The 19,203-nt window shown below is 45.6% G+C and overlaps 1 protein-coding gene across 3 annotated transcripts in view; it reads right to left on the bottom strand.

Annotated features, from left to right (window-relative positions):
• The window catches only part of RIPOR2 (RHO family interacting cell polarization regulator 2), a 69,616-nt gene that overhangs the window by 7,155 nt on the left and 43,258 nt on the right, over window positions 1-19,203 (bottom strand). Inside the window, exons 9-18 of one of the 3 annotated variants that reach the window (XM_075494249.1) lie at window positions 15,991-16,034; window positions 14,465-14,590; window positions 13,049-13,197; window positions 11,738-11,867; window positions 9,042-9,728; window positions 6,174-6,358; window positions 4,168-4,336; window positions 2,577-2,712; window positions 1,555-1,716; window positions 390-548 (exon numbers count right to left, since the gene is read on the bottom strand). In XM_075494249.1, the coding sequence (XP_075350364.1) occupies window positions 390-548; window positions 1,555-1,716; window positions 2,577-2,712; window positions 4,168-4,336; window positions 6,174-6,358; window positions 9,042-9,728; window positions 11,738-11,867; window positions 13,049-13,197; window positions 14,465-14,590; window positions 15,991-16,034 (1,947 nt within the window). Of the gene's footprint in view, window positions 1-389; window positions 549-1,554; window positions 1,717-2,576; window positions 2,713-4,167; window positions 4,337-6,173; window positions 6,359-6,480; window positions 8,076-9,041; window positions 9,729-11,737; window positions 11,868-13,048; window positions 13,198-14,464; window positions 14,591-15,990; window positions 16,035-19,203 lie in introns of those variants that run through there. The other 2 variants (XM_075494250.1, XM_075494251.1) reach the window with 2 other exon arrangements.

Raw genomic sequence — 19,203 nt, 5'->3', positions numbered from 1 at the left:
TTGGCTCCTGAGAAGATCTCAGCACTTCAGAAGGTCTCTCCATAAAGGATGGTGAAAGACCGGAACGTCATCCAAGCTGTGGGCACAGAAAACTTCCCAGACCTTGGGCCCAGCCCACCACCATCAGCCATTTCCTAAAAGCTAACACTTTCAACACATTTTTTTCCCTTTCAAATATGGAAATAGAAATTACTGAGGGTGTATCTGCATCAGCTCCTTTTCCTTGATATGTACAACTGTTCAAGTGCGTTCAGACTTAGTATCCGAGGTACTTCCTTGTCTCCTTTCCCCTGTTCTTTTGTAAAATCAGCCTCAAGGCTGAACTGTTTTGTGCTGAGCTCAGGACACTGATATACTCCCCCGTTAGCCACCAGAATTTGTATACCTACCTTCTTTTGCAAGCTGCAGCAAATAGCTTCCAAGGTCATTAACACTGTGGCTGGCAAAATAGTTGTAATACTGAAAGACAGTGATGATCTCGGAGGACATGCTGGAGTAGAGGACGGGCTCCGTCCGGTCCAGGATCTGAGACACCAGGATCCTGAAGACTGCAGGCAGCCGCAGACAAAGGGATGCGTTAGTGAGAGCAAAAGCTGCTGGCAAAATGCCGCAGTCCACTTCAAAGCCAGAAAGAAAGAAACGTATTTGCAAAGCCAGATACTTCCCAACGTTTCTAACCTCAACCGTGGTTAGGTTAGAAGCTAGATGGACCTTCTCCCTGTCTAGACCTCGTCACCAGAGGGTATCTTTGTAAGGACGAACCTCTGCCAGTTTACGGATGGCTAGTGCAGCTTCCTATCCGATACAGCATCCTTTCTACCCAAACGACATCCTGAATCACCAAACACATATCCACATGCACAGCCAGTTACATCTCCGCCATGCCACTGAACTAGAAGCAGAATTTGGCTTTGCTTGTTTTTATGTTCCTGTGTGAGCATGTGGCATGCAGAAAGCTAGTTTGAGGCACTGTCTGTGAGAGCTGTAGCATGGAGCAGGAAGAAAAACACTGCCCTGGGTAGGCATCGGCAATGCAGGTGCCTACATCTGAGCAAGTCAGCCTACATCCCCGTGCTAGCCCAGGGAGAGCTTGTCAATGTGGTACATCTCACTCCAAATAGGAACCTCTATTCAGACAGGCTCACTTGGATGTATATTAATTCCACCCCAGTGAACTGTAATGGGACACGGACATTATACAGACACATAAAATTAAGTGAGAGGATTCCTGCTTCACTGAATCACTTACAAACCTGTATTTGGGAAGAGACTTAGCTTCCGATTAGCTCATAAACCTTAAAACAGTATTTTCTTTTCTGCTGACCTCACCTTTTTCTCCTATTCTGATCTGATTATTTTGGGCCAAAACTGTTTCAAGAGTTGCAGCGTTAGCTTTCAAATGAGATCTTGGAGCCATGGCCAAACAGACCTCCAAGGGGTTGGAAAACAAAGCAATGAAGGTTGAGTAAAGCCCAGTACACAACTTCTGTTGTGTGGAGGAACAACTGTTCTCCATTTTGATGACCGACACAATTTTTTTGCAGCAGTTGGTACCTGTTTCTGCAAGTCCTGGACACTCCTCATTCACAGTAGTGGCAAAATTGATATCCAGCTGCTTCATCATCTTGTCTGCAGATGTGTGATACACTCCTGAAGGGCCAGTACACTTCATCCAGAAAGCCAGCAGCGACAGCTTCTTGTGGAACTCTGGAATTGCTGGAGGAGAAAACAAAATGAATGATGAAACAAAGCCGTGCTGGAATCATTGACTTCCAGAAGAGAAAAGATGGCAAGAGTGGAGGAGATCTCACCCCAGCCCACTGATGGACAGTTACTGTTTGGTGGGTCGCCCTGTGCCCTTCACAGAGCATGAGCATGTGCTCACCCCAAGCTTGTAACATGTTTTTTCCATTACCCGTGGTAGATGTGAGAAAATTTGCTCCTGATTCAGTTCTGGCCACTGATGTCTCATCCTTTTAAATACCATAAAATACTAGGGGAATACTGCAAATGGTCTGCACAAGACTGGTCCCTGTCCTAGCACTGCTCTGTGGTCTTGGGTAAGTCACTCAATTTCGCCTCAATTTTCTGATAAACAAAGTAAACACACCATGGTATATTTACCTCTCCTGCCAGAGTGTTCACAAGCGTGAGTAACTAAGTGTTTGTCAAACTTTTCCAAGGTAAACCGTTCGAGGAGATGTATTATGCCTCTGATAGTATAAGGCAGATCCTGTATTTCCTCAGGAAAGAGAGGTGGAAGATTTTGGCTCTTCAGAGGTGGCAGCATCCCCATCCCACCGCAGCAACGACCTTTGTGCATCTTCTGCACATCAAGCAGGATAAGGATAAATCCTTTCTCTTTTCACCTGCTTATTTCTGGATACCAACGCTGAAGATAGAATAAGGCCCCTGACCAACTCTGGTGACTGCTACATCTGCTGGTAGCTGTGAGTCGACCTTACTACGGTGGCATCTCCTGCAGTGACGGTGAGCTCTGCACAGCGATTACTTCAGCAGGCACGCATGCCCAAACAAACCCTTTTCAGAAGGAAACCCCCTAACTTGTCTCTTACCATCAGTAAGGGAGGTGATGTTTCCCAAGTTCTCAGTGCTGATCTCTGCGATATTCTCCATCACAAGGATCTGCCTGGACAGCTTATCCAGGAGGTCTCTCGCCACGAACGGTGTTTTACTGGAGAACACAATTTGCTGGTGAAGACAAATGGGAAGAGAGGAAAAGGAGTCACTGAACCAAAAAAAAGCCTCAGAAGAAAACAAAAACCTCCAAAACACCTGGCGCCTGAAGTAGTGCAATGGCAAATTTCATTGCCTGGAACCATGGGATCTCCTTAACTTCAAAAGTTTTTTGCCTCTGGGATATTTTGTGGTCGTGGTTGATATGCATTGTTGCTTGTATCTTTAACATCTACATCCAGATCCATGCACTTGAGTATCCAAGCAGCCATTTGCATAAGTAACTTCTGATTTATACACTCTGCAAAGCTAAAGGAATCCCTCATCATAAGCATTAAAGCCAGAAAAGAATATTAGTCTGACTTTTGCGTAACATAGGCCATGGACTTTCAGGACATACCTGCCTGGAGGCAGACCACAATTCACTCTTTCTCCACTCCATTTCAGCTCTGAAAAACTACTCAGGTGTCCTTCTTTATTAATTTGGTGCCTTTTCCTTGATAATACTCCCTGCTGCTGACATCTGCATTTTCTTCAGCAGTCCACATAAATATTGTTCATACCAAATCTGCTCTGTGTGTGGACATAGTTTGAGCTCACCTCCCCCAGCTGCATATTTACTGTGTACTCTTGTATTTAAGCCAAAACCCTCCCTTTTTCTCATACTTGTGAGTCAGCAAAGTGTCCAGCTCAGCACTAAAGGTGCTGGAATCAGACTTGCTCTGTATTGCTTCAGCCTGGGAAAAGCAAGCTAATTATATCTAAGATGGAAGGGTCAACTCATTGCTAAGAGGAAGCTGCAGTATGTTTTGATTCGTCAGGAAAACCCTGATAACCTCACTTGCTAGAGTGGCTTGCTGGATGTTTAAAATCACATTTGCTGTGCTTGGGCTCTGAAAAAAACCCTCTAAAAGGTTGTGCTAGTTAGTTGCGAGCACGAACAGACAAGTTCCATGTCCCGGGGGGCTGTCATGCGCTGCCATCACTCTGTGTGTTGCAGACAATCTCTCCAGCTCACATGCAGAAATTCGTTTCTGCTCTTGAACATCGCAGCCTTGTCTGGGGCTTGGTTAAACAGTGGGGCCACGGGCTTCTGTTTTACCTCTGAAGACATGGGCTGCCTTAACCAGGGACTGATCTCACTGAGGACCTCCCAGCGAAGCCAGCGGTTGTTTGTAACCCAGAGCAGGGGCTGCCCCGTCATCTGCTGCACTGCCCGTCAGTCCTGCTGGGCAGCACCCGCAAAGTGCCCCGTAGTTCGCACATCAGGTCTGCTCCGAGATGGGCCAGGATGGAAATGATGGAGACTTTTCCGGTGTCACCTTCACCCCAGCACGGCAGCTGTCCCACCCCTGCGCTCCCACGAGCAGCGCTGACCTTGCCAGCCTGCTCGTACCCCACGTTGCGGGCACACCGATGCTTGCAGGGAAGATTTTAAACTATGTACCCTAAATGAGCTGGGCCCAGTACCTGAATGAGCTGCGTGCAATACTGCAAGTGCTTAACTATGGTTATATCGAGGCTGTCGTTCCCCGTGGTCAGGGGCAGAGGGCTGCCGGCCACGCTGGTGCCCACACCCGTGTCCTCGGTGAGAGCTTCGCTCAGGTGGCCTCTGGCTTCTGGGTGCTCTGTCCTGTAACTGGGGAGGGATGAGGGAGGGAGGTCAGTGCAGGGCTGACTGCCGCCGTGACACACACACACACGCGCGCTCACTCAAGGCGACGAGCAATGAGCACGGCAGAAGAGCTAAAAGCAGCCAGAAACCTCGCGATGAATACATCATATCGCAAAGGAGCAGTGCTGCCCTGGCCGGGCGCGGAAGGGCCGTACCCACCGAGGGGACAGCTCTCTGTCGCCTGACTGGTTTGCCTTGAGGGATGCAATGCCCTCACCAGCAAGCCTTTTTAACCCCCAGTTACTGTCACTTGGTGATGACAGTGTTTTCTCCCATCTCTTGGTAAATCATCTCCCCAGTTGCTCCGGATTAAGCACCATTACCATTTGTGGCATCCCAAGCACCAGGCTGCTAAGAACAGCTCTGTGCTTTCGGTGTCCTCCTGCTGCCAAATTTAATGCAGAAGGAAAGGAAAACCACTGCTGGAGTAACGGACATGATGTTTTCATATGCTGGTTTAGGCACAATGTGTACAGCTTGCTTTGCCAATTGTTTCTGTAAGAGCGTAAAGCTAGTCTCACTGTGTTTTAAATCATTATTTCCAACATTGTCTTGTTGTCCAAATGGTCCTCCCTGTGTTTAAATGCAAAGCCCGAGGTCAGTCCCCAGACGGCACGTGTATTTGGCTGCAAGTTCAGAAGTTTCAACACTTGCAATCTTTACACTGAGTCACACATGCATCTAAAAATGGAAGCGGGAATCTACACTGTCTGGGCATGAGCCAGAGGGGAAAAAATGAAATTTTAACTTCTACTTTAACTTAAAAGATTTTAGTTGCTTTCTAAGTTAGCTTATAACTAACTTAAAATTTTGCTGCTTAAGTTAAATTTATGCAAAAGTGCCTGGTTAAAGCCAGATCCTTAAATCAATGCAGACTGAACTGAGCTCAGAGCGCCAATTTAGCAAGCAACACAATTTTCCAACTTTTTCTTCCCACCAAGTCTTATTCTGTAAAGAGGATATGCAGTGAGATGATGGGAACTGCACGGTGGTTGCTTGTTTGCACTCAAAATTGTTTTAAACAGACCACAATAAGCTGCGAGAAGTATAGCTCCCTGGTTGGAAAGCGTGGGGTGCGAGGGAACCATGTTCTTTTCTTTTTTCCCAGCTCTAGTGCTGCTTAGGTGCCTGCTGGGCATCGTGTCAGCTCCGAGGATGCAAACACGCTTTTAGGATCTAATGATTGAAACACAGCATCTAAAGGTCACACGACCACGACAATGGCAGACCACGGCACAAACACCACAGCTTTTTTTTTTATTTTATTTTTTTTTTCCTCAGAAAGACCAAAAGTGATGAAAGAAGGGCAGGTAACACGCAGGGCCATGAACAGAGTACCAGTCATCAGTCTTACATTCCAAAGGAAACCTACACCATGCTGCTTAAATCTGGCCCTGTGTTATTGTTACTGACAAGCTTAATCCACTGCAAAGACTCATTCGGCTAGAGAGAAAAGACAAAGGGAGGGGGGAAAAACCACAGAGGAATTAGTAATTACATCCAAGGAAAGCCAGGTCCAAACCTATGTCAAGGAAGAGGCTCTGCCAGTATTGATGTCAGCTTAATTTAATTTACCCTTCTCCTTTGGAGGACAGATTGCGTATATCTGAACAGGAAAAAAATGATCCTGGAAGCTAAAGATTTTGTATGCAGCAGCCATGGGGAACCCTCTGACCCTATAAACTCATCAAGGATTAGTCAGTCTTCCTTGAATAATGTGTGCACCGGGATCCCCTGTTAGCAACAAAGAGCTAGGGTATCAGTTTGGCGTAAGCACAGCTGGCAGTTACTACAAACTTACCTATTCTTCTCAATCTCGGTATCTGAAAATACTGAGTCTGCACCTCCTCCACCATTACAAACCTCCACACCACCACCATCCTCATCATCAAAGTCAGAGGTGTTCAGGAAATCAAAGCTTTCTAAAGCACTTTCAACTGTTAGACTTAAACTGGAGGACCTGCTTCGGCTTACTGCTGGCTTGCACTGCAAAGGCAGAATGAACCAATGAAAACCCCAGATATTAGCTACTACTGAAAGAAAAGAAAAAAAAAAAGGATAAAGCTTAAAACTTTCAAATTCTTCATTTTATTTTTAAAACTTCATTTTATTGGCTGTTTCATTTCAAACCTTCATATTCATAGCATACACAATCAAAGCCTGAGAACTGGAAAAACCCTTCCCTTCCTCCTCCCCTCCCCACCCTACCCCCTCTCTTCCCCAAAGGAAAACCCTCAAAGGCAAAATTTGATGTATTTTATAGAAACAAGAAGCACATCTTGAATCCAAGTGACACAGCTTTCGGCATCCTCCAAAAGGAGAGACGGCAATTAACGCGCTGGAAGTTGAAAGGGGAAGGCACGTTCCATAATTGCTGTTCTAGCTACAGAAGCCAATTTATACATATCCAATGGCACTATCGGATTTATTCCAGATGTAACTCCAACAGATCTTATCCGGGAATGAATTTGGTTCCATATCTGCAGATTTATCCATGGGATGAGAGGACTTTCGTGGCCTTTGAAGCCACATGGCTTATCAAGGAAAGCCGATCAGGCATCAGATTCCTAGGTGACAGAGAAAGGAAGTATTGTAACTCGGAAATTAAGAGTGCTAGAGAGGGGGGAAGCCGTCCTGTCTCACTGCTGGGAAAAAATGTGACTGAAGCCCTGCTGTTGCTGTAGGAAGAATCAAAGGCCCTGGTCCCATGTGGCGATTCAGCCAGACGTGCCCATAGAGTTGCTTCCAGGGTCACCTTGTAGGATCAGATGTAACTTGAGGGATCACCTCCGTTGCTTTGTGCAATGACTTCAACACCTTCAGCACTATGTCATTATTTGACCAGGAACAGCCAGGAGCCACTGGTGCCGTTCCACAAGCCACATCTTCCAGTCCCAGGCGGGAGCCAGGACTTTGTCTTGGTTTGCAGAAAGAAATGCATTGGCCTCCAAGTTCAGACTCAGCACCAGCTCCTCTAGAGCTGAGGAGGCTTGGAGTTTTGTTTCCAGTTCATTTGCACACAGTATTAATGCTATAACAGTCATATGTTAGCACTTAGGATGCTCGACACCTTAAACTGACGGTACAGTCATTAGCTGATCAAACACACTTCCCAACACCTCGGTGACACAGGCAGGTGCCGCATCTCGCTTTCTCTGCGGCGCTGATGGTTTTAGCTACCATTTCTTTCAGTGCTGGTAGTGCAGCTTCTTCAGCCAAAAGCAAACAGCAATATGTGGGCTTCTCCTTTTCTCTGCCCGTCTGATATTGCCAAAAGAGAGTTCTTCAGCCACAGCTGGATTCCAGCTCAACCTTTTTGCATGGGGAGCCCAGCACGGCTGCTGGCGATGCTGAGTGTTGGTCTGCAAGCTGATCAGTAGGCAGCACGCAGACATAAAGCGGATCTGGAAAAGGCATCCTCCAGTGTGCAGGAATCCTGTCTGCACACGTCCGTCCTCTCTCTTCCTCCCCATCCCACGTCTGTCCCTTTGTAACTTCTGATAAAAGGAGTGTAAATAAACAGTCTCCATTGTCCCTCTGCTGTTTGGATAGTTGACCTCTTTGTACAAGCTGCAGAGCAGCCAAGACATTAAAAAATAATAGTAATGGTAGCTTTGCCTGCTTCAACCTCCTTGGGAAATAGTGCAAGAAACAGGGGCTGCAGGCTGTCAGAAAGCACTTAATTTGGGAAAGTACCATGCAGCTGCAAACACCAATGGAAACAAAGATGTTAACAAAGTTTCTTTGTAAAAAGATAATGTTGAAGGATAAATGCTTCCCTCCTTCCTCCTCAGCCATGTTTTTAAATGATGAGGCTTAAACAACTAGCAGACCAACTTGCGTATGAATATGAAACATTTGAAATGATTATTTCCCATATAATACTCTTTGCACAGCAATGCGTCAGGAGTTATTGTTCATGGGGGAGATATGATCAGCAGTAAACGTATTAACACCACACATGCAAAACCCTTTTCTTCTTTCTAATTTTCAACGTTACGTCCATCCTGGTGTAATGACAGGATGTCTCTCATTTTACAAATGGATGGGGGAAAAGGAAAAGGCTTGGAAAAAGCCTAGGTGATGTGGGGATGGCAACCTTCAGTGAGGCTTATGCTTCTAAATCTCTTTGGCAATTTAGAAAATTCAGCTTCTATGGCTACAAGGCCTGATCCTCAGCTGGTGTGGTTTTGCACAGCTCCACGGAGTTCACGGGTAGTATGCTAAAGTACACCCACCGAGGATGTGACCCACAGATTTTAAAGACAGAAGGTTGGATATAATCTGATCTCCAGTATGGCACAAGTAACGGGTTCACAAGCGGTTTCTTCACAGAAGGGTATAATTTCATTACCCCCCTGCCACTGCACCTTTTTCTCTTTCCCTCAGGTTTCGAGTAGATTAAAAGATCCATTGCTTGAGGATACAAGGCTATGGTAAGCACATTGCCGACAAGTTTAAAAATGCAACACTGTGAAAGGATGCTCCAAGCAGGAGCAAATCTACTGCTACTAAGGAATTTTACTGATCTCCAAGCAGGAGCAAATCTACTGCTACTAAGGAATTTTACCGATCTCCAAAAACCCTACGTTGATGTTTGCAAGGCAGGGGAGGACATTCTACCCGCTCAGATTTTCTTTAGAGTACTATTTTCTGAAAACGTACTCACTTTTAGGATGTCATCCAGATGCATCACTTCTTGGTCCAGGTCCTGGAACTCTTTATATTGCTCTTTATGTGGCTCAAGAGCCAAGAGAAGCCCTTGCAAGGCTTCTTCAATGCTTCCATCAAGATAAGACTTATATCCTTCTGATTCCCCACTAATGGACCCCTCACACGGCAGCCTCTCTGGGGTCATGGGTGCCTCTGCTGACGTAAGCCTTTTTACCAGCTGCTTCGTGATGTTGCCCTCGTAGGTATCCAGCTCCACGGGCTTGAGCTCTGAACCTTCATCTGTGTCCTGCAGGAGAGACACCGGGACGCTTGTCTCTATAAAGACACGATCGCTCCCAGCATCAGAGTTTTTTTGGCAAACTTCAGGAGCTGCCCTTGGGGTGGCCTTGTTCTCAACCACTGCTCCCTCTCCCTGGGACGGCAGGTCCTTTGGCTCACTGACAGAGTCCCTGCGGGAGTCACTGCTGCTACAGTCCAGGCTTGAGCTCTTGGAGGACTTGAGAGCTCGGTGCTGGGTGGGGGTCGCAATGTCAGGGCTGGAGCTGACGTGAGCAGAAGAGGACTCTGCTGCGTTGGCAGGGAGCATGCGGTCTTCGTAAGGCAGGTCGCCAAAAGTGAAAGAAAGAGGTCGCTTCTCGGTGGTTGCCATTCCATTTTCAAAGACGTCATCTGGCAAATTTGACTGCAAAGATAGTAGAGAAAGAGAGAAAATGTTTTTCATGTAGCACTGGAAAGAGAAAAAAAATACAGTATGTGCCCAGGAAAGAAAAATGCAAGGAAAAAGATTAAAGAAGCATTCAAGACTTGAGAGATGGGGAAAAATATTTCAAATCCAACTTCTGCTTTCATCTGGCATGGCTCCTGATTTCAGCAGGAAAACTGCTGGAAAACTTGGGCTCAGCGTCTCTTGGGTAAGCAGAGAGCTCTAGGAAGTGAGTCCCAGAACAGAGACTCGAATTCTGCTCATCCTACCAGACTTCCTCAGGCAGCATTTCCACTTCACTGCTCTAGTTCCTGCGGCATGTCTCTTTTTAATGGGGTTGTACTTAAGCCACCTTGGCTGCATTTTTGTACCCATTATAGATTTCCATTGTATTTATTTTCTGACTTCTAAAATAGCAATCCCTAAAATTTAACACAGTTTGCTCCAAAAGTTTCGCTACTGTCATGGCATTTTAATGGTGATATTACTATGCTATTTCTTTTCTGTTGAAAGTATGTTCTGTGTGTGGCATGGATATCTCTAATAATAGGAGTCCTGTTCAACGTGAGTTTCTGCCAAAAGGAAGCAGAAGAATTTGTGTGGTGGTGTATTGACTAGGACATTGATCATTTAGGAAGCAAAAACAGTGTATACAGACCCAAAAATGACCACGACATATACATATGTTCATCTCTCTGACTGACCTATGAGGAAAAATCATTATAGGAGTCACAACCTGCCTATGTGACCTACAAATCTTGCTTTGTTATGTGGCCCACGCACGGAAATGCACAGCACAGATGAAAGGCAACTACTATTTTGCTGACAATTTGCTGGAAAGAACTATAGGCATTCACAAGTTAGTAAGGTGCATAAGGTTAAAGTGTCCAAAACTTGCATCTTTTTTTCCCTAAACATAATTATACTGAAAGGTTCATTTCTTCTTTTCCCCAACATGGGTATACTTTTAGCATCTGAAAGTCATGTTACTAGGCAAATGTATAACATCAATCAGTGTAGCAGGCCATTTTTAAGAATACCATGCTGGCTTATATTCCTGCCCTGCTCTCCGCCCACAGATAGCTGGCTTCTGATCATTATCCCTGTAGAAACCAAGAGGAACTTTGATTTAATGTGAGCAGCATGGGCTCTCCCAGTTGTGTTCTCCCCTCTAATCAGTCAGCAAAATGAGTGAGTTGCAACAGAGAGTAACACATGAAGCATGCGTGGGAATGGATATGCCACACGGGGACTGAAAAAATCCCTCATCAAACGAAAACCAGGACTCACATATAGCTCTAGCCCTGCTTTTGGGCTTAGCCTGAGCGATGGCAGGTCACTAAAAGAGCGACTGCGACGAAGCTTGTCAAAGAAAGTGTCTTGCAGAGCATCTAAGATTGTCAACTTTGGCCTGTCTTGCAGGGGATGCAGCCATTTCTTCAACAGTTGAAGCAAACAGGGTGTGAGGAAGGGCAAGTTAAAGGAATGCCTTGTAGCAAAGTACTAAATTACAGGCATGGGATGCAGCACTTGTAAAATTCCTATCTGTACAGATGGCCTATTCAGCTTAATAAACAGTCCTGATTAAGCATTCAGAATTTGATTCATCCAAAATGTAAGAGCACCCTGTGAATATCTTTGATACAGGGGCAAATTTGACCATGGGATGCATTAAAAATAATACTGCTGTAATGGTTGTTACTGTTACAAAATGAACACACATTTCATAAAGATTATTCAAGTATTATAGCAGTCAGGCAAGAAGAATAGGTATGCAATAATTGGCCACATAGTTTCAAAGATGCCAGGATCATAGTCACTTCTTAGGATTAGCAGCTAGGAATGCACTTGCTTTATAAGTATTTGTAAGGGTAACCTGCTGGAACCAGGGAAAAAAGGCTTAGACGTGTAAAGCCACGAAGCGTTTGCAGTGTTTGAGCTGCTCTAGTGCTTCTCATTACATAAACATGAAGCCAAACAGAGCTTACAAAGAATGAGTGGTCCTTGAAAGTTGGTGTTTCTGGAGTGCCTTGGCTGTACATGGACATTCTCCTCTGGAGAGCAGATGCCTTGCTCACATTTCCTGTGGATGGGGTCAAGTCTTCAACATCAAAGGGGCTATGGACACACAAGCAGAAAAAAATGGTTGTTAGGCTGAGTGAGAAGGAATTTCAGGTCCATGGAAAGGATTTTTGAAAAGGTGGTTTATTAGCACATCAAAACCCAGAGGTAACAAGTTTTTTAACAGAAGTGTTTAAAAGAAAATGTTAATTAGACAGCAGGCTCAGAAGTGTGGGTTTCGGTTCTGGTAAAAGTATTCCACTCTCAGAAATCATTTATCCTACTCTCACCAATCATTTATGTAGTGTAGTCTGATGTTATTCTTCTCACATGAAAAGTATTCTTGGATTTGAGCTGACAAATGTCACACATACTAATGAGAAAGGTGCTCTACTATTAATAGAGCTGTTGCGTTATAAAGGAAACCAGTAGCTGTTATTGCTGGCTTCATGTTTATTGCATTACAAGAAACAGCATACATGACTGTAAAAGCTAAAAGCATCAGTGCTTCTTTAGAAATGACAGTTACTAATTTTATTAAAGTGCTGTGAGACTTGGGTTTGAATCCTAACACCATCAGCTTACCTATGCTGACCAATGCAGATAGAATCATAGAATCATTTAGGTTGGAAAAGACACTTAAAATCATCGAGTCCAACCATAAACCTAACACTGCCAAGTCCACCACTAAACCATGTCCCTAAGCACCACGTCTACAATGGACAATGCTAGATTTCCCACCACCCTCATGGTGTATGAAGACCTTAAAAGCCAGCTTTTAAAGATGGGCCAACTCCTGAACTTGGCTATGCTAGAGTAAATCCAGAGCAACCCCACTGAACTTTACACTAATACTAAAAAAATTTAATGAATATATGACGACTCAGTTGTGCCTCTTTCTTAAGCTTGGGGAAGAAGTATACTCTTTAGGCAGTTCTATGATCTCTCATCCCTATCCGTTTCACATGCCTCGTAATGTCAGTACTCACCACATCTACTGTAACAGCTGAAACTAGGCACAGCTAAGAACCTAGGAACCAATCCATTTGCCACAGGCAACACAGGGAACCTGTGGCTGACCATGAACTACTACTCATCTCCCACACTTGGGCCACTATTCCTTCCCCATCTGCCTCAGCAGGGAGCAAAAAGGAGAGAAGGGACCACATAGACATTTTCTCTTTGGTTGAATTCTTACAACTGCTTGACCCAGTGACCAACCAGCCAGCTCTACTTACTACCAGGTGATTTCAAGGTTCAGCTTTATTGTGCCAAGGTCGTTAATGTCTACTGCAACCACCTGAGGCCGAGCTGCAAACAGGTCTTTTGTCTCACAGGTAACGCTTCCCACAAGGATGTGAGTAGCAAGTCCTTTAACTTCTGTGACCTGGAAGAGACAAGAACAGGATATCTAGGACCACACAAGGCATTGCAATCCTTAATTACAAGGCAATGGTTTTGATTTTCTGGCCTGGACCCCTTCCTAAAAGGCTTCTAAAATATGACTCTGTTACATCTTCTTAACTTAGGGGAAAATTCAGATTATTTTTTTTTTAATAAATGCATAGTTGCATATGATCATGCTTCTATGGTTTTTTATGGTTTTTTGGGTGTCAGAAGAGAACAACCATACTGGCTCAGACGCAGGGGCTATCCGATCTTGTATTTGGTCTTTTGCAGTGACCATAAGTGGAGCCCAAGGGAAGAGTAGGAACAGGGAGAGCATATTGGATGTTTTCCTGTCTAATATTCCCTCAGCAACGGACAATTTTCATGTCAGGCAATCTCCTGATGTAGCTGGCCTACTTAGTAATTCCCAAAGGAGCCCTATTCTATGTATTTGTCTCCTGTAACTCTGGGGCAATGAGGGGATGGAGCAGTGATGGAAAGACTCCGGTTTAGGAGGAAAAGTCGCTGCTGATTGCTAGGAGTTGCAAAAATTGTTCTTTCCCTGGGGAACAGGGCATGGAGTCAGAGGGCCTTTCATTAAGAATTTTTGGGAGCTGCTGTGCTCTGGGAAGCTGCCAAAAGGTCGGAGTGGTTTTTCTACACATCCCCATCTCAGTGTGAGCAGAAGCTTCACAGTGTTGCTACCTCACAGTGTAGCACCGCTGTTCTGCACAGGGTGGCGAGACTGGACCTCAGGACTGCTCCAAGCTTATGCCCAGCTGGCCCTGTGTGTGTTCAAATGAGAGCCCTCTGTATTTCTCCAGATCAGCAGATGCTGCTCTCTTATCTGGGCAGTATTAAAAAACTCATCAGTAGTGAGATTTTTTGGTTTGGGGTTTTTCATTGCTGTTGTTTTCCTGAACACTGTTAGCAAACAGGTTTCTAGTGTTCCCTTGCTTTGGTGCAAATAATCTGAGTTGCTGGAGAGCGATGTGAGGCAAGGGACATGTTAGTACAGCTGTGACACCAGCCTGGGGAGAGTTAGGACAACCTCTCCCACAGGACTCCCAAACTGATTACAGTCTTGTAGCATCTAGATTGGACAATTCTATAGCACTTCATTCCAGTAGGTGTGCTGGAAATACTAATGATGGCTCATTTCCAAACAGTTTAATGACCTGCTGCTGCATTTTTGCTGATAGTGCACGAGAAGGCAGCTTCTCGACTCCTGCCTTGCTTTCAGGCAAAGGAGCTAGCATGCGTACCTTAATGGAGATCAGTCCCACAATGAGAGGGAGGAAAACCATTTCTTCTCCATCCCAGCTTTGCTTGCCATTCACTTCTATTTTGCCTTTCAGTTTCCATCGCTGGCGACCATAACGCATGAAAATCTGAAGAAGAAAAATCCTCTTATTTGCTTGAGAAATCTGCTCTCGTGATGCACAAATATCAGAAACAGAATTGGGGGAAGGGTCTGAAGTAGGTTGGAAGAGTTAGTGGTGTAGGTGCTGCCCTTCTGCTCCCCATCGAGCCAGAAGGGAAAGGTCTATCCTGCAGGAGCTCTGCCTCTCAGCTCTCCTAATCGCTCCTTTTGGTAAGGCACCCCTCACCCCAGCTTTCACCTTCCTATAACTAGATGACTCATAACAAAGAAGCCGCAGGAGTTTTAACTCTATTTACAGGGAAAGTGGCAGTGGAGGTGGGGGAGATTTGGGAGGGCAGGATGAAAGCCCCCGTGGCCTTTCCTAACACCTACACCTTGGCGGATCTGCTGCTTTCCCAGGCAGGGGAGAGGGTAGGTGAGCTTTTGGCCATCCCCACTCAGCAGCCTCCCCAGCTCCGAGACTTTGGCTGGCTGGTGATGGAAATGAATGAGCCCCACAGTGCAGTAACACAGTTTGAAGCGGTAGGAGCAGCAAGCCCATTTTGGGCTGTGGGGCTGGCTGGGAGAGACCTGCACCATCTAATCGGCCCCGCAGAGGAAGCACACGCTGCTTGCAGGCGTGAAAGCGGCAGAAGAGATTTGTCACAGGGAACGAGAGTGGGAACAAATGAATTGATGATCAAGACAGCTGGGAAGTACAGGTTGGGGGGATGCGTTACCAAGCTGCTGTGAATTTCTTGCGGGGCTAGCTCTGTTCTGGATAGAGCTGGAGGCTTTTATTTTAATCCATCTCCAATTAACCTGCCCTTGATGTTCTCCACTGGAACGTTGCAGTGACCAGAGATCCTGACACAGCCTCACAGCAGGTAACATCTGGGTCTCAAGAAATGGTTATTCTGTGTCTTTCTGCTACTCTGCTTTATGGTGAGGTAAAGTCTAAACATTCAGTAAAGGACGCTTGCAAGGACTTGTTCAATTTGCTTTGCGTGCATGGGATGGGGCATACGCTTTTTTCCAGGGGAATTAGAAATGTTTGTCATGAATAAGGCAGTGAGAAGCACACCCTCATTCTGGGAGACACTTAAAAAATAAGGGAGTTTTGCCTGTGGGTTTAGTTTTTATTAATTTAAATTTTTAAAATAATTTTAAAAAGCACTTGTAGTTCTTCGACTAGCCATCACCCAGTGCTCTGAATATACTTTTCAGGTCTTCTGACAGATGCCCTGACATAGGCAGACATAAAGAGAACTGCAAGGTTTTTCAGAGCATATACAGGAAAAATAATAGCTGTTTCTCGGGGTGCTGATGTGAAAAGGCTTTATTCATTGCGATGTAAAAAGCAGCAGCAATCTGCCTTCCTTTTGACTCTTTTGCTATTAAACAAACCGTAAACCAACGCAGACGTACCTCGTATTGATCTCCCGGGCAGAGCCGAGCGAAGCCAGCCAGACCTGAGAAGGAAAGACACGGCGGGGCTGTGGGAGGGCCTGGGCAGCCACGTGCGGCGGTGACCGGCCGCGGGGTACCCCGGGGCCGCTGCCCCGCTTGCGGGGGAGATGCCGGCAGCCCCCCAGCAGCCGCTCCGCCGGCAGCTGTTTTTAACCCCCCTCTCACTGCTGCCTTAGCACCCTCCAAACCAAGACTACCCGCCCCCCCGAATATTAATTTTCTTTCTTCTCCTTTTTTTTGGTATACAATTCATTGGGTTGTGATTTCTTGCATATCAAAGATAGGCACTTTCCAGCTTTTTTTCCTACAACAGCTCAAATTATTCTATAATAATTATAGAAAAAGGAGAAGCAGCTTCCTGACGTCATCTGGCTTCAGAAACCGAGCTTAGCACCCGTACTACCATGATGCGTAGGCGAGCTGCTGATTACCATGTAGTGCTTGCTGCTTAACACTAATCAAACCGAGCTATACATTTTAACACAGATTCCTTTTTAGTTCCTTAATAGAAACACGAGGGGCTCCTTCTGTTTGGCGTTTCCCTAACATTATCATTCCCGTACGATCCGAGTATCTTTCAATAGCAAGTACAGCAAGAAACATGACTGACGACTGTAATACAAGGTTTATCCCGTCTTTCCCCAGAGGGGGAGAAGTAGTGCAGCAAAGCACTTGTGGTATATCTTGGCTTGATTTTTTTTTCCCCAAAATTTTTTTAAAGGTAGGTCATGATGATGCTATTTCTGTATTGGCACTGTGCATATGAAATGGAAATTTTCCTGAGGTTTGTGACCATCCTGAAATCCCAAGGACGTTACCATCCCTCTCCTGGCCTTGTGACCTGTTCTTCTACCGGATGCAACTGGTTCATTTTCATTATTCTAATCCTCTGCCTCCACAGAGGCAACCTCTCCTTTCTCACAGATCTCCTCAGTAGTTAACTATTGCACTTGTTTTGGTATAAAAATTTACCCAGCTTTGCCTGGGTAAGCCTAAAACTATGTCTCTAGTGTTGCAACACCCAAAAAACCCCAGTTTGAGGACACATACAAAGCCTGTGGCAGAGAAAGGAATGAAAACAAACTTTCTGGGGTCTATGCGCTGCATTTATCCTAAAATGCCGTGGTTGAACATATATCGGTGTGTTAAAATCAAGGCAAGCAAGACGAACCCTAATGTTGGCTTTATTTACTGGGGTGAATTAGTCCTGCTGCTGGACTGTGGGAGCAACCAGACCCCTGCATGCAGTCATGGCCTGTCCCTGTGATCCACTGAGTCTCCTCTTCCATTTCTTTGACCAGAAAAGAGTTTTCTTCGCTCATCTTACTGTTTAGCAGAGCAGAGAAGCCCTTGCTCAGAGCTCATATTACCAATTCCTTTCTAATTTATTTACTGTTTATAAATAATTTAAGCTTACTAGCACTCCACTGCTGCTTCTCTCTCCCCAGGCATGCTTTTGTAAGTGAATTTGATCTCTGCTGGGACATCACTGAAAGCATCTGAGGAAAATAAAAGGCCCTTTCTTTGTTCAGTGGATGGGGTGGGAGGGGGAATACAGCTTAAAACGCCACATGGACCTTGTCCGGAGTCGAGGTCTGTGAGCAGTGACTGGCCTAACCAGGCACCACTTTGGGCCGAGGGACACGGAAGGAAGCGGCAGGAGAGATGAACCTGGAGCTGAGCTGCTGCAGCGGAAGGCACTGGCCAAGTCTCTCCAGCCTGAGGAAGAGGGGGCTAAGTGCTGACTTGATTACGGGGGATAGGCACTTTCAGAGGAAACAACTTTTTGGTAACTGAATGGCTCTTGGGGACTAAACGTATGGCAGGAGCCAATGGCTCTATCGTACCATTTCAAATGTCACGCCTTTGTAAAAGCAGTGTCCTGGGCTTCTAATGCAGGTCGGGTGGGAGGTTGCTCCTGGGGTGTCAGCATACGTAATTAAGGGATAGGGTCATTACGTGGCTGCGGTAAGGTGGCAGGACACGAGTGTCCTTCATTGGCAGGGCCACTGAAGTCCATGCAGCATGTACACCTCTGCTTGTGTGCAGGATGCCGGACACGTGGACTGTGGCTGCTGGTGCTGGGCTCCGTGCTGCAGAGCCCCTGGTGCGTCAGGCCAGCGTATTGCTCTCCCTGAGTAAAACGGCTCAGCGTTTTACCTCCTGCTGTCCTGGCACTTCCAACAGAATCACAGAATCACAGAATCGTATAGGTTGGAAAAGACCTTTAAGATCATCAAGTCCAACCGTAAACCTAACACTACCAAGACCACCACTACACCATGTCCCTAAGCACCACGTATAGGGGTATTTCCCTATACATCATAAGAGGACACATAAACTCCATACAGGGACTTCTAAATTTCCACACTGCGTTTCCCTGTTTCATTTCAACAGCTGATTAATCCTGAGCATTAATCAAAGCCTGCTGCCAAGTTTACTATCTATATTTTGAAAAATGATTAGGCTTTTTTTTTAAAATATCAGTCATAAAAACACAGTGTGGGTCCCCTGCCTGACAGCACTGTGTAGGTTGGCTTGCTTTCAGTGTAAGTGACAGAGGGCACAAAATAAAAATAACTTTCACTGGAATGGCTAGGAACAGATAAGCTTTGGGGAGAGGAATGCTTTGATTTTAAATTAGATCCTAAAGTTAGCTGGATATGCTGCAGTATAACATAAGGGGGAAGCTTGCTGCGTGATCTGTAGGCTTTTGTGCTAGAGCTGTTGTGAGCTTTAGCAATAGCAATGGCTGGATTGTCCTGTTGGATTCCTATTCCTTAGGGCAAACTATCTAGATAGGGAAAACTATCTAGATAGAAATCTTAGCTGTCCTAATTAGAGAATACTTAACGATACACCATTTCTCTTGGCAATTTTCTAACTTGGGCTTCTTTATGTTATGAGAACTGTGTTCAGAAGTAGCTGTTGTTTGTGGTTTGTGCTCTGCTCCTGCATGTGAGCGCAGCATCTGGCTCCTCGAGAGCCCTTGGGCTTTGCTGGAGGATTTGGGCGTACAAAAGAGAAGGGGCCAGACCTTTTCAGCCCAGTCACTTGCGATGCCATGACACCTTCCTGCAACGTATCCTGCTCTCAGGAACTGTACGTTGCACTGCATTTACAGCAGGGAAGGAAATGCTCCGAGGGACCTGGCCTGATGCAATTCCCTTT

Source organism: Mycteria americana, chromosome 2 (genome assembly GCF_035582795.1).
Source record: "Mycteria americana isolate JAX WOST 10 ecotype Jacksonville Zoo and Gardens chromosome 2, USCA_MyAme_1.0, whole genome shotgun sequence".
Taxonomy (NCBI): Eukaryota; Metazoa; Chordata; class Aves; order Ciconiiformes; family Ciconiidae; genus Mycteria; species Mycteria americana.
This window is presented reverse-complemented; position numbering and strand designations above follow the sequence as displayed.